The sequence below is a fragment of the Hyla sarda genome, chromosome 7 (assembly GCF_029499605.1).
Source record: "Hyla sarda isolate aHylSar1 chromosome 7, aHylSar1.hap1, whole genome shotgun sequence".
Classification (NCBI taxonomy): domain Eukaryota; kingdom Metazoa; phylum Chordata; class Amphibia; order Anura; family Hylidae; genus Hyla; species Hyla sarda.
Window position 1 is genome coordinate 127288384 of NC_079195.1, and position 16131 is coordinate 127304514.

General features: G+C 43.7%; 1 protein-coding gene across 3 annotated transcripts in view; it reads right to left on the reverse strand.

Moving 5' to 3' along the window:
- The window catches only part of CDH23 (cadherin related 23), a 1135250-nt gene that overhangs the window by 109006 nt on the left and 1010113 nt on the right, over positions 1 to 16131 (reverse strand). For all 3 annotated transcript variants that reach the window (XM_056530710.1, XM_056530713.1, XM_056530711.1), the window contains 6 exons: positions 9804 to 9937; positions 6689 to 6898; positions 6383 to 6490; positions 3363 to 3465; positions 2056 to 2181; positions 988 to 1191 (listed from right to left, as the gene is read on the reverse strand). In XM_056530710.1, the coding sequence (XP_056386685.1) occupies positions 988 to 1191; positions 2056 to 2181; positions 3363 to 3465; positions 6383 to 6490; positions 6689 to 6898; positions 9804 to 9937 (885 nt within the window). The remainder of the gene's footprint in view (positions 1 to 987; positions 1192 to 2055; positions 2182 to 3362; positions 3466 to 6382; positions 6491 to 6688; positions 6899 to 9803; positions 9938 to 16131) is intronic.

Consider the following 16131-nt stretch of genomic DNA (forward strand, 5'->3'; position numbering starts at 1 on the left):
CAAGACAAGTGCAGATCCTTCCTAAGCATGTTCATTACTGTCTGCCAGGTACGTTCTAAAATCACCTTATGCTGGATAACCCCTTTAACCGTATGGACCTACAGAATAAAGATAAGGTGTCATTTTTACCGAAAAATGCACGGCGTAGAAACGGAAGCCCCCAAAAGTTACAAAATGAAATTTTTTTCTTAAATTTTGTCGCACAATTATTTTTTTTTTCATTTTGCATTGAATTTTTTGGTAAAATGACTAATGTCACTGCTAAGTAGAATTGATGGCGCAAAAAATAAGCCACCATATGGAATTTTATGTGCAAAATTGAAAGCATTATGATTTTTAGAAGGTGATGAGGAAAAAATGGAAATGCTAAAGTCCTTAAATGGGCACTGTCACCAACTTTATTTTTTGACATGTTGTAGTACTTATGTACTACAACATATCTCTAATATACTTTTATTATTATTTTCATTAAAAAGGTTTAATTTACATTTAAAAACCGGCCACTGAAAAAGGACTGATTTTGGAGTGGCAATCCGTCCTTTTTCAGTTAGGCTGCACTCGCTCCCTGCCTGTCAATCAGGCCACTCCTCCCGCACATCACCACCACCGCCTCGTTGCCGCCGCTGTCCCTGCACGCCCGCTGCTGGACTCTGCGGTAACTGCAAGTGTAATGAGGGAACGGGGTATGGGGGGCGGGGGTTGGGGGAGGAGGAGTGAACGGGCTAGTGCCGTAGCGGGGGGGGGGGGGGGGGAACGGGCTAGCAAAAAAGTAAAAAATAGGATGGTGGGAGCTACCCTTTAAGGGATTAAATATCTAAGCTTCATCTATGCTTATACCTTAGGTAAAATGTCATGTGCATTTGCAAAAGGGTACCACTGTTGCACTGAATCATAAAAGGAAGCCATCTGAAATCAGGAGACATCCATGTTATCATTGCTTTATGTTGTTACATGAAGATTCTATTATAGACATATTAAACAACTCACCTGGGGGACTATTTTCTCGGAGACGCACGTTGATACTTTGTGCACTAAAGACAGGTATATTGTCATTGGCATCTAATATAGTTAATATAAGAGCGGCAGTGCTGTTTAGTTTGTCAATATCCTCTGCTACCAAGGTTAGATTCAGTATTGGGACAAAGTATGCTTCTCTGTCTATAATTCTTCCCGATTTCACAGCAACAATACCTACAAGTAAATAAATCCACAAATAATATTCAAATATTTAATATTCATCGACTCAAATTAGTAAAGTTATACATAAATAGATATTTAAGTAACACTATAATTCATTGTTATAGTTTTATTTATTCAGGAGACTTATATTCTAGAATAACATCCAAATGATCTATGCAAGTGGTAACATTATCAAGGCAGTTCAGGCTTCACTAAAGTTAATTGTGCGAAATGATTCACTTTATTCTAAGGAACAGTGGTTATTTCCACATGCCGTTACCTCGGTACACTGGTACTGATATATTACCAGTTTGTTGAGCTGAAACAAGTATAGGATAATGCATTATAATAATAATTCAATTTAGGAACTGGAAAAATGGGAGAATTGCGTAGACTATGCAAATAAGCTTGTAAGACTGTAACTTTTGTAAAATGTACAATTTAATGAATAAAATGTTTATTGAACTACATAAGGGTTGTTTTTAGTCCCACCTTATTTTTTCATACAAATGATAGCTAAAATGACAAAGTTAGCAGTATAACAGATGTATAACTGCTATATGAAAAGAGTAAATCAGATACAGAGCTGGTACGAGATAGTAGTAAGCCACCTTGGACACCACCTTATGAATGGACAAAGCAATAGGGCAATAACAACTTAGCCATCATACAGCTGTTACTAGGGTCATACAAGGTATTGATGGGCTTGGTCCAGAGCAAGAGCTGCTCTTTGTAGTTCACACCTGCACTTTGGACAATAGATGAAATACGTTGATAAAATACGTTTTTAAAGGTAGCTAATTCCTTTAAAACAAATCATAAACATTTTTAAGGAAGCACTGTATCAGAGGTAAATGACAAGCGAGCTCATCTTACCTGTGCTATTGTTCATGGTAAACAAATCCATTTGAAGCCCCAGAAGTCGATATGACACAACAGCATTTGCTCCTAAGTCATTATCTAAAGCTAAAATAGGCCCATTTAGGACAGTGATGGGTGTTCCTAGATAAAATATGAGAGTCAAAAGCCTTAAAATATATATTTCTAGTGAATTACAGTAACCCATTCCACCCCGCTGTTCCTGACACATCACACGAACAAGCATTATTATGAATGAGGAATACATGATGACAACCAGTGACATGTTGTAGCAATGACTCAGGCTGTTGAAGCCCTAGCAGACTGAATCGACCCTCATAGTTCTAATATCCTGCAGGAAAAATAAGGTTATCAGTGTCTTTGGAAGAAGAGAATTTGCAACTGAATATCAGGCACGTGGCTGTTGAATTCTTGAGGATGGCGCTATCTTCTTAAGTCTTCGTCGCTTGATGTGCCTCTAAATACACAGAACAATATCTGAATCCTCAGAACATATGTGTAAATATTAGTTAGCAAAGCACAATTCATGTAACTGTTTTACCATGATTTAGTACTTTCTTTTTTTTGTACTTTTTTGTAAATAGAAATTTGTACTTTATTTTGTACTTTTTTTTTAAATAGAAATTTGTCCTGAATTTATTAGTTGTATCTAAGAACATGTAGTTTATTCCACAACACATTTATTGTTATAGTTCCAGGTTTTCTGGTTGTCCCTATTCAGTTGTTTTTCCTGGTGAAGATTATTCTAGCTGCTAAATTGGAGAAAGTAATATCAATGTCATCATATATCTACATATACAGTGATACCCCGACCTTTGATGGGGCCATCACATAAACGGCTATCCGGCAGCGCATACTGCTTCAGCTGCCGCCGATTAGCCGTTCAATGTGCCCCGTGTGCTCCGGTAAGTGTCACTCACCTGTCTCCGACGTTCCGGACCGTCCTCTTCATGCTCCGCTGCATGTCCGTCGCGCTCCTTCGTCATCATCACGTCGCCACGCACGCCATCCCGTCATCCAATAGGAGTGGCGTGCGCAGCAACGTGATGGCGGTGATGGAGATCGATGATCCAGGGCAGCAGTGACGGTCCGGAGTGACAGGGACATGTGAGTATTGCTTTCTATATTATTATTGCACGGATGCCTCAACATACGATGGATTTAAGTAATGATAGTTCAATTGGAACAAATTACCATCGTATGTTGAGGGATCACTGTATATCTCATACATATATATATATATATATATATATATATATTACCATCTATGTGTATATGTTCACTGGCAAGATGTTCTATACTACCTGCTGGGGAATTTTCCATGATTTCGGCTTGATATGATCCTTGGGAGAACACCGGTCGGTTATCATTCTCATCTGATATTGTCACAATCAACAGGTCAAAATCCTACACATGGAAACAATGCAATTTTTTAAAATTTACAACTTGCAAAGACTCAGTCCACCAAGTAGCAATATAGGATGGAATCTATCTTGAAAGGGGCAAACCTCTCCAAGGGCCCCATAATTGCCCTTGCCCAAGGGTTAGGCCCTTGCTTTGCAATTTGAAACATAATATCCCCATATCACTTTGATGTTTAGCTTAGAGATCTCGGTATTTTGGAACAACTTTGAGCTACTGTTTATGTGATGCCCATAATATGACTGCCACATCTACAGTCTGATCACTTAATAAGTCATCATAATTCAACTACCAGGACTCCTATAAAGATGACATACAGAATTTGGTACTAGGGTTTAATGCAGTCATACCTAAATGTTCTAATACATATTAATGTATAAAGTAAAACCCCATAGCTATTCTAATTCATTGAGAGATAAAAAGTGAAATTAAACCTGTCTATAAAACCTAAAATTATTAAACCTAAATGGGTTTTACATTAGGATGAAGTCAAATGCTCCATGATAGCAATGTAGTGGTGAACTTCTTGTGAGACTTCAAATTGCCTAAAGACCACTGTTATTGATTTTGTCTGGATGTATATTACACATATGTGTTTTGTTTCTGTGTACAATGAAGAAAGAGGAGGACCAGGTCAGGGACACACCACTCTCTTCCTGTCCTGGACCAGGAAACCATAGGGGCTCCATATTGTTATTCACCCTGAGGCCTTCTCTTCCCTTCTACTGTACTATGACCCTGCTAAGCCATGAGACTCTTTACAAGAAAAATCCCCCACACTGTCAAATATCCAACCAATATAGCTATCAATACACTGAAAAAAAAGAAGTCAAGTGAATATTGCATTTTCAAAACCTATAAAATATCACCATTGCTCAAATAAAATCTTAGCTAAGATTAAAACATTGACATCCTACTTTAATATAAACACAAAGAGTACCCTCTGAGCTCATTTAAAGGGTATTCCAGGAAAAAACTTTTTTATATATCTCAACTGGCTCCAGAAAGTTAAACAGATTTGTAAATTACTTCTATTAAAAAATCTTAATCATTTCAGTACTTATGAGCTTCTGAAGTTAAGGTTGTTCTTTTCTGTCTAAATCCTCTCTGATGACACCTGTCTCGGGAAACGCCCAGTTTAGAAGAGGTTTGCTATGGGGATTTGCTTCTAAACTGGGTGTTTCCCGAGACAGGTGTCATCAGAGAGGATTTAGACAGAAAAGAACAACCTTAACTTCAGAAGCTCATAAGTACTGAAAGGATTAAGATTTTTTAATAGAAGTAATTTACAAATCTGTTTAACTTTCTGCAGCCAGTTGATATATAAAAAATAGTTTTTTCCTGGAATACCCCTTTAAGGGTAGGTTCACATCATGATTTACCAACATGTTGTATCAAAACGGAATGCCAATATATACATGCATGGACAGGCATAAGCCTAATTGACTTAAATGGCGCAAATTTAGTCAGCTAGTGACAATGGTTGAGTTGTTTTCTTAATATTTAACTATTTGGGCTCAGATCCAAATCACGCACCCGCAGCACACCACGCTTTAGGATCTGAGCTTAAACAATGTATATGCTTAGTAAATGACACGCATGTGGTCACTAGCAGACTATGTTCAGGTCTGAAAAGTCAATGGGGCCCATATCTGTCAATGCATATATACATTAGCATCCCATTTGACAGGATGCTAATGTACACGTGCGACATGTTAACAAATCGTATTGTGAACCCACCTTGAGTCCACAGTGATCCAGGAGGTGGGAAAGCAGGAAGTTTGTGAGGTGCAACTTTAACCAATAGCCACAGAGCATGAAGTTATATGAGAGAAGGGAGCCTGTTTCGTCAATGACTTCCATACAGTTCAGAAATATTTATCTGTTGTTTTCTCAACCTGTTTGGGCTCACAATGTAACTTCTAAATTAACCCATCAATATGTTTTTTTGTAGTGTGGGAGGAAACCGGCATACCAGGAAGAACCACACCAATATACAAACTCCATGCAGATGTTGTCCTTGGTTTGATTTGAACACAAGGCCACAACCTACAACTGTGCTATTCACCTTATAGCTATTTCCTCTGGTGCTCAGGGCCTATAACACGCAGAACACCTTGCAAACTTACATTTATATACATTCAAAGACCAAAACAAAATGGATGGATTGACATCCACAGCATGTAAAAATTAGATTTTTATTAAAAATAAAGGCGGGCCCAGCTAACATCAACCAATTGTGAAAAAGTGGGGCACAACCAGGTGTTCCCAAACATGAGAACATATTTCAACAAAGAAAAGCAAGGAACACAAAAAATTGGTGCACACTCCAAAAGTACTTAATCAAATATGAATCTTTATTACATCAAAATAGTACTTGCAGCCCTATGCACACATATGCACAATAGCGCACTTAGCATGAGGCAGCCCACTGCTGTTAACCAGCGGCCTTGTGCTTGGTGCGCTATTTAGTGTATGTGCGCAATACTGGGAAACAGTGTTTATTACGTTTTTCTTTGTGTCTAGGGCTAGAATACATTTACATGTTCTCTTAGTCTTTGGATGTACTGTGTGTGCTGGCTCATATTTTTCTGATGTATTTATTTCAGGTGAGAGTCTTGCCCCCTCCGTTTTTAATATTTTTCACACATACTATTTTGATGTAATAAAGATTCATATTTGATTTAGTACGTTTGGAGTGTGCACCATTTAATAATTTTCTTTGCTTTTCTTTGTTGTAATTTATTTTTAGCATATAATTTACAGAGGCAAACAGAAATGGAGCATACCCTGGTAAACTACTGCATCCTTTTCATTATGCAATGAATATGCTTTATTGGTAGAACCCCCTTTAAATACCCGATCAGCCATGAAGACCATGTAAGTCTTAAATTTTGCGTACCTTTCTTGAGTTGCGTATATTTTCTGGATTGTCCCTCACGTTAATGGTTAGTCTATATTCTGAAATCTTTTCTCTATCAAGAGGTCGATTTACATAAACTATTCCAGTCTGAAACATAGAAAAATATCACTAAAACTTACAGATAAAATCCTGCAACATCTTGTTACAACAAAAATACTGTTATCTAGTGTACACACATGTATCTATTTGTTTTCTCTGTACAATTTGATACTATTATGCTTTTTAAATTTAGTTTCCTCTCTTAAATCTTACATAATGTCAAGGCATCACAAGACGTAGACTTACATTTTCATTGATAAAAAATGCATTCTCTCCATTTCCTGCAGTTATGTTAAAAGTCAGAATTGCATTGCGCCCAGCATCTGCATCACTGGCAAGAATTCTGGTGATAGGAGTTGAAACTGGCGTGTTCTCACTGATGGTTATATTTGATGGAAGGTTGAGGAGAACAGGATCATTGTCATTAATATCTAATACACGTACTTCAACAACAGTCTATTTAGGGAAAAGATAGGAGAGAAATCAGCTTCATTATACATGCAGCACATCAGGAATACATTCATTAAGCTAAAATAGAAAGCATCACAATAACAAAACCTTCATTATATATAAAGATTTGCCTTGTCCCACTGTTAAAATATTTTCAACAGTTGGAACATGGTTGTCAAAAAAGGCACATGTCAAAACTGTCCTAACATGTTTATTGTTGAGCATTGTCAACTGCGCAAATATCTTTCCCCTAAGTTTTATATATTTCCTGTTCCAGTGTCTTTCATCTGACAATAGTAACATATTCCACTCATGACAGTTAAAGGGGTATTTTATATACACAGCATAGGAGATAGGTGCCCAATTGTGGGGAGTTCAACCAATAGGACCCCCCTAATCATGGAGACAAGGACCTGACTTGTTCCACTGAATAGGGCCATGGGTCAGTACACGCACTATTCATTGTCTACGGGAGCACTGGAAATACCCAAGTACAGTACTCAGGTATCTTTGGCGTGAGGAGTGAGGAGGATGGAAGAATATATAAATGAGCCACAGGTGAATCACACTAATGAGCGCACTTTAAATCTTAATGCTCCGGCGCGCACACGCTCTAGGGGACGGGGAAACATGCGCCAGGCAGTGAGGCAGAGGCTGGGGCAGGAGAAGTACCAGGTGAGTGACGGACTGGGGTTCGCATGCGGGCGCGTCCTACGTGCCCTAAATGCAAGCGTTTTCCCGGATACTGTGGACAAACAGAACAGTCTTTGAGGCTAGCACAATACAAGCACAAATTCTCACTGTGTCATCGTGACTTCTTCTGTTGCGTAAGACAGGAACGACCCACTTGCATAGCCTTCTCGGCATGAGGCGCAGGAAACTGTAGAGGTGAACATTGAAACACGGGTGTCAGGCGAGAATATCTCCGTGTTCGGGCAGGTACAATGTCTAAGCGCAATTATTCCTGCTTCTCAGCAAAACGCACATATATACGTGTGGCCAGGTGGATAAGTTCAGTCAGAGAAGAAGGAGGATCACGTGCAGCAAGGGCATCTTTAATCCTGCTAGCTAGTCGTTTTTTGAATGTGGCACACAAGGCCTCATCATTCCATGCCAGTTCTGAGGCTAGAATGTGGAATTGAACCGCGTAGTAAGCAACGGAAGAATTCCCTTGACATAGGTTCAGCAAAGCCGACTCAGCAGAAGAAGCACGTGCAGGTTCCTCAAAGACACAGCAAAATTCTGCCAGAAAAGCCGTTAAGTTGGAAGCTACTGGATCACTTTGGTCCCAAAGGGGTGTAGCCCAGGCCAGGGCTTTGCCAGACAGTAGGCTAATGACAAAGGCCACCTTCGCACGTTCTGTCGGAAACACTTCAGACATGAGCTCCAAGTGCATGGAGCACTGGGTAACGAAGCCTCTGCATGACTTGGAATCCCCATCATACTTGGAAGGTAAAGGCAGACGTAGCTGGGAGCCAGAAGACACTGCAGGAGCTGGTGGTGGGAGTGGGCCAGGTTGCGGTACCTGCTGCTGTTGCAAGGCCAAAAGCTGTTGCATCATAGCTGAAAGTTGAGAAAGTTGCTGCGCCTGTTGGGCCAACTGCTGAAAATCCACGACTTCAGGCAGGGGTACCTCAGCGGGATCCATGGCCGGATCTTACTGTAACACTCACGTTTCAGAAGACAGGAACTCTGGTGGATGTGGATCCGCTTGACCTGTGTGGCAGATGACTTGGACCATACCAGGGAGCAGAGTCTAAGGTGCCACTGGTTTTCACCAGAGCCCGCCACAAACCGGGATGGCCTTGGCACCCAGGTCACTATCCCTGGCATGGCTCGACCACACAGGCGGCTGAGGAGATGCGAGGCACAGGAGGGACAAGGCAGCTCACTGTCTGGATAGCAGAAGGTCAGGGCAGACAGCATGGTTGCGTAGTCAGGACGTAGCAGGAGGTCAATAGGCAGGCGGCAGAGAGGTAAGGTCGGGTCACAAAGCGAAGGATCAGATACACGGCAAGGCAGAAACAGGAATGCTTTCTATCAGGCTCAAGGCAACAAAGATCCGGTAGGGGAGTGAGGAAGGTGGAGGAATATATAAATGAGCCACAGGTGAATCACACTAATGAGCACACTTGCCCTTTAAATCTTAAAGCTCCGGCGTGTGCGCATCCTAGGTGATGGGGACACGCGCACCAGAGCAATGAGGCAGAGGCTGGGGCAGGAGAAGTACCAGGTGAGTGACGGACTGGGGCTCGTATGCGGGTGCGTCCCGCGATGCGAGTCCCAGCCCCGCCGGCAGCAGCAGGTAATGGGCCCATGCGCGTGTGCACAACCAGAGCGCATAACGTAACATGAATATAGCATGTGCCCCCCCATGCTCCATTCATCAGGGAGAGTCACGTCCTTGTTTTTGAGATCACAGGGGGTCCCAGAGGTCTGACCTCTCCACAATCAGGCACATATACTCTATTCTGCCAGTAGGGAATACATTTTTAGGGACTGGAATGACCCTTTAATAAAATCAACTGGTGGCAGAAAGTTATATATAAAATAAATTAAGCCCATGGACAGTGGTGTCAGTAGCGTTGCATAGTCTGTCTGATAAGGCTATATCCGTCATGATGCGGGAACTGGCACCTGCTCATGACATATATATTCATCATCGATCATTAAGGAGCTGAATACAGAAATGTCTACTTTCATAATATTTTAATAGTAACATTATACAATCTATTTGTAAGCAATATTTTTCAAAGGTCCAATCTGTCCAATGTGCTAAAAAAATATATTACAGTAACTGTATATTTATACAAATTTGTCCCACAACTACTTACTGTACAATAATTTACTATTATAAAACTAGAAATAAAAAAATAAAATTTCGGATGAAAGCAATTGTACATGACTTTACCGTAGCACTGAATGGAGGCTTGCCTCTGTCTTTTGCCATAATAGTAATGTTGTAGGAAGCTATGTTCTCTCGATCCAATTCATAGTCTTTCCTCACTCTCAAATCTCCCTCAACTGATGATATTACAAACTCCCCTGTTCAGGGAAAAAAAACATGTTCTTGGATTACATCAAATATTATTCAATTAGACTAATATTTTACTTGCTCAGATGAAGATTTTTCAGTATGCTATTGAATTTAACTGGCCACTGTCATTTGTCATGTCCTAGCCTGAAGAAGTTTGCGCTCAGCATGATCTCACCCAGCTCCTTGTCAGGTGATTGAGACACACTCGCAATGTAAGTCTATGGAGGGTGTCACAATCACATGACACTGAGGGAGAGGAGTGCATCGCAGAGCAGGCTTCTACCAGCATGTTCTCCTAATCGGCAGGTGTCTGAACACTTAGGTGTCTCAAAACTTTTGAATTGTCACTGGAACATGTGGAAAGTTTTTCCAAATGACAGGTACTCTTGAACCCCTTAAGGACCGGGGGTTTTTCCGTTTTTGCATTTTAGTTTTTTGCTCCTTGCCTTTAAAAAATCGTAACTCTTTCAATTTTGCACCTAAAAATCGATATGATGGCTTATTTTTTGCGCCACCAATTCTACTTTGTAAGGACGTCAGTCATTTTGCCCAAAAATCTACGGTGAAATGGAAAAAAAATCATTGTGCGACAAAATTGAATAAAAAAACACAGTTTTGTAAATTTTGGGGGCTTCCGTTTCTACGTAGTAAATTTTTCGGTAAAAATGACACTTTATCTTTATTCTGTAGGTCCATATGATTAAAATGATACCCTACTTATATAGGTTTGATTTTGTCGGACTTCTGGAAAAAATCATAACTGCATGCAGGAAAATTAATACGTTTAAAATTGTCATCTTCTGACCCCTATAACTTTTTTATTTTTCTGTGTATGGGGCGGTATGAGGGCTAATTTTTTGTGCCGTGATCTGCCGTGAAGTTTTTAACGGTACCATTTTTGCATTGATAGGACTTATTGATCGCTTTTTATTCATTTTTAAATGATATAAAAAGTGACCAAAAATGCACTGTTTTGGACTTTGGAATTTTTTTGCGCGGACGCCATTGACCGAGCGGTTTAATTAATGATATATTTTTATAATTCGGACATTTCCGCACGCGGTGATACCATATATTTTTATTTTTATTTACACTGTGTTTTTTTTTTTTATTGGAAAAGGGGGATGATTCAAACTTTTAATAGGGGAGGGGTTAAATGATCTTTATTCACTTTTTTTTTAAACTTTTTTTTTGCAGTGTTATAGGTCCCATAGGGACCTATAACACTGCATACACTGATCTTCATCATTGATCACTGGTTTCTCATAAGAAACCAGTGATCAACGATTCTGCCGCATGACTGCTCAGGCCTGGATCTCAGGCACTGAGCAGTCATTCGGCGATCGGACAGCGAGGAGGCAAGTAGGGGCCCTCCCGCTGTCCTGTCAGCTGTTCGGGATGCCGCGATTAGCCGCGGCTATCCCGAACAGCCCGACTGAGCTAGCCGGCAACTTTCACTTTTAGCCACGCGGCTCAGCTCTGAGCGCGCGGCTAAAGGGTTAATAGCTTGCGGCGCCGCGATCGGGGCTGCGCGCTATTAGAGGCAGGTCCCGGCTTCACTATGACGCCGGGCCCGCCGTGATATGATGCGGGGTTACTGTGTAACCCCGCGTTATATCAGGAGAGCAGGACCAAGGACGTACCGGTACGTCCTTAGTCCTTAAGGGGTTAACAGACTAAAGAATACCTGGAGATTTATCAAAACCTGTCCAGAGAAAAAGTTGCTGAGTTGCCCATAGCAACCAATCGGATTGCTTCTTTCATTTTTCAGACGCCTTTTCAAAAATAAGTGATCTGATTGTTTTCCATGGGCAACTCAGCAACTTTTTCTCTGAAGCGGTTTTGATAAATCTTCCCCCTGACTCACTAATCAGCTGATGACAGGGAGACCTGACTCACTAGTCAGCTGATGACAGGGAGCCTGTCTGCTTCAATGGGTGGAGGGATCGCTGGGTGGGAGAGATATCAATCTGCAGCTAATGCAACAGCTGTAGGCCCCCTGATTGAAAACCACAGGTCTTTTGAATGGATGCAGCTCATTTATGTTTCAATGGGTGGGGTGGCTGATGTGTGGGAAGGAGGAAGATGGAATTATGGGATTTGTAGTCAAAGAAATACCAGATCACAAAAAGCTACCCGTAGTATTATGGTAATCGTACAACATAGCCATTTAGCACCAAGACAAGCGCAGATCCTTCCTAAGCATGTCCATTACTGTCTGCCAGGTACGTACTAAAATCACCTTATTGTGGAGAACCCCTTTAATAGTTGGCTGCACTTTGTCCGTTAAACTGGATACCAGTAAATGTGCCAGCATAATTTTTAAAAGGTTGTCAATGTTTACCTCCGATGTACTGCAAAAACACAATCTAAATCTAGCCTAACATGTAAACAAGTGTCACCAGATATCTATGGCTGCCAGACACTACTAGCTTACTGCATATTCTGAAACATTGAACCAAATAATAAAAAATAAAAAAACTCTTCACCTTCCTCTAATTGCAGCTGAAGATAACCGGATATTATGCTCTACACTTATGTTTATATAGATTTGCCATTAGGTTATGTTATGGGTAGTCATAAGTAGCATTTTACAATGTATCAACCACAATAGCAAAAATAAATAGCATTATCATTCCAAAAACAACTTTACGTGGTTGCTTGGCATGTTGTGCCTGGTTCGGTTACTTTTTTTGTTTAAATGTTTCCCCAATAAGGATGATCCATTTTAAGCTTCTTATTGTCATTTTACAAATGTTATTTCCAGATTCTTGCATCATTAATGGTAGAAAAACTTAAAGGAATTATCCATCATAAGGTGATTTTAGTACATACCTGCCAGGCTATCTGGGTATTTCCTGTTTGGTTTGGTCTCTTAAACTACACATCCCATAGTTCCATGCTTGTAAGTGTGAAGTTACATTCCTCCCTCCCACGCATCATCCACCCCACCTATTGCAGCACAAAAAAACTCAAAAGATCAGTGTTTTCTAATCAGGGGGCCTACAGCTGTTGCTAAATTATCTCTCTGATGCTCCACCCATTGAAGCAGGACTGGCTCCCTTTGCACAACTGACTAGTGATTTCAGGTCTCGTCGCACTGCAACCTGAGAAATCCCGAGAACTGAGTAATTTTGTATACTGTTAAAAATAAATATTGGGGCGAAAATCACAAAAATTGTGAGAAAACCCTCACACACAGGTACAGACACTATAATATGAACTACACTAACTTTACAGCCCCTGCAGCATAGTCAAATAAAAAAAATTCCTAGAATACACCTTTAACTCCTTTACTCAATAGCCTATTTTTACCTTAAAGGGATACTCCGCCCCTAGCATCTTATCCCCTATCCAAAGGAAAGGGGACAGGATGTCAGATAGCCAGGGTCCCACTGCTGGGGACCCCTGGGATCTCCGCTGCGGCACCCTGCTATCATTACAGCACAGAGCAAACTCACTCTGTGCATAATACAGGGGCCGGAGCATCGTTACGTCACGGCTTGGCCCCCTCGTAACGTCACGGCCCGCCCCCTCAATGTTACGCCTAGCGCTCCGGGTCCCCGCTCCTCCCCGGAGCGCTCACGGCGCCTTTCTCCCTGCAGCTCCCCGGTCAGCGCTGACCGGGAGCGCTGCCCTGTCATGGCCGTTGGGGATGCGATCCGCACAGCGGGACGCGCCCGCTCGCGAATCGCATCCCAGGTCACTTACCCGTTCCCGTCTCCTGCGGTCATGTGCTGGCGCGCGCGGCTCCGCTCTCTAGGGCGCGCGCGCGCCAGCTCCCTGAGACTTAAAGGGCCAGTGCACCAATGATTGGTGCCTGGCCCAATTAGCTTAATTGGTTCCCATCTGTTTCCTGGCTATATCTAGTCTCCTCCCTTGCACTTCCTTGCCGGATCTTGTTGCCCTAGAGCCTAGTGAAAGCGTTTTTGTGTGTTTATACCCTGTGTACCAGAACTTTGCTATCTCCCCTGACTACGAACCTTGCCGCCTGCCCCCGACCTTCTGCTACGTCCGACTTTGCTTCTGCCTACTCCCTTGTACCTCGCCTATCTTCAGCAGCCAGAGAGGTGAGCCGTTGCTAGTGGATACGACCTGGTCACTACCGCCGCAGCAAGACCATCCCGCTTTGCGGCGGGCTCTGGTGAAAACCAGTAGTGGCTTAGAACCGGTCCACTAGCACGGTCCACGTCATCCCTCTCTGGCACAGAGGATCCACTACCTGCCAGCCGGCATCGTGACAGTAGATCCGGCCATGGATCCCGCTGAAGTTCCTCTGCCTGTTGTCGCCGACCTCCCCACACTGGTCGCCCAGCAAGCCCGACAGATTGCCCAACAAGATCACCAGCTGTCGTACTTGACCACCATGACTCAGCAACTCCAGTCGCAGCTACAGCAGATTCAGTCTCAGCTACAGCAGCAGCAACCATCTCCTCCGCCAGCTCCTGCACCTCTTCCGCAGCGAGTGGCCACTCCTAGCCTCCGCCTGTCTTTGCCGGACAAATTTAATGGGGACTCTAAGTTTTGCCGTGGCTTTCTTTCCCAATGTTCCCTGCATCTGGAGATGATGTCGGATCAGTTTCCTACTGAAAGGTCTAAGGTGGCTTTCGTAGTCAGCCTTCTGTCTGGAAAAGCCCTGTCATGGGCCACACCGCTCTGGGACCGTGATGACCCCGTCACTGCCTCTGTACACTCCTTCTTCTCGGAAATTCGAAGTGTCTTTGAGGAACCTGCCCGAGCCTCTTCTGCTGAGACTGCCCTGCTGAACCTGGTCCAGGGTAATTCCTCCGTTGGCGAGTACGCCATACAATTCCGTACTCTTGCTTCTGAACTTTCCTGGAATAATGAGGCTCTCTGCGCGACCTTTAAAAAAGGCCTATCCAGCAACATTAAAGATGTTCTGGCCGCACGAGAGACTCCTGCTAGCCTGCATGAACTCATTCATCTAGCCACTCGCATTGACATGCGTTTTTCTGAGAGGCATCAAGAGCTCCGCCAGGAAAAAGACTTAGATCTCTGGCCACCTCTCCCACAGTCTCCACTGCAATCTGCGCCTAGGCCTCCCGCCGAGGAGGCCATGCAAGTGGATCGGTCTCGCCTGACCCTGGAAGAGAGGAATCGCCGTAAGGAAGAGAATCTTTGTTTGTACTGTGCCAGTACTGAACATTTTCTGGTGGATTGCCCAATCCGTCCTCCACGTCTGGGAAACGCACGCTCACACTCAGCTCTCGTGGGTGTGGCGTCTCTTGATGCCAAGTCGGCTTCTCCACGTCTAACGGTACCTGTTCGGATTTCCACTTCAGCCAGCTCTCCCCTCTCAGCCGTGGCCTGTCTGGACTCTGGAGCTTCTGGAAATTTTATTCGGGAGTCCTTTGTGAATAAATTCCATATTCCGGTGACCCGTCTTGTCAAGCCACTCCGCATCTCCGCGGTCAACGGAGCCAGGTTGGACTGTACCATACGTTTCCGCACGGAGCCCCTTCTTATGAGCATCGGATCTCATCACGAGAGGATTGAACTTTTGGTCCTCCCCAATTGCACCTCGGAAATTCTCCTTGGACTTCCCTGGCTTCAACTTCATTCCCCAACCCTGGATTGGTCCACTGGGGAGATCAAGAGTTGGGGGTCCTCTTGTGCCAAGAACTGTCTAAAACCGGTTCCCAGTATCCCTTGCCGTAACTCTGTGGTTCCTCCTGTATCCGGTCCCCCTAAGGTCATTAAGGACTCTGCCTGCCACAGGAAATGCCCCTCCCCCCCTCCCAGGCAAGCTTCTGTGTCCCCTCATGGCCCTCGTCCTGGTGTCACACTGCCCCGTGCCAGGTCTCGCCCTCTGCCCTCTCTCCCCATTCCTACTCCTGCGGTTCTGCCTGCCGTTGAGGAATCCCTCCATCCTTTCCCGGTGTCCTCATCCCAGGGGAGGCAGTTACCCGATAAAGAGAAGGGGAGACCTAAGGGGGGGGGTACTGTTACGCCTAGCGCTCCGGGTCCCCGCTCCTCCCCGGAGCGCTCACGGCGCCTTTCTCCCTGCAGCTCCCCGGTCAGCGCTGACCGGGAGCGCTGCCCTGTCATGGCCGTTGGGGATGCGATCCGCACAGCGGGACGCGCCCGCTCGCGAATCGCATCCCAGGTCACTTACCCGTTCCCGTCTCCTGCGGTCATGTGCTGGCGCGCGCGGCTCCGCTCTCTAGGGCGCGCGCGCGCC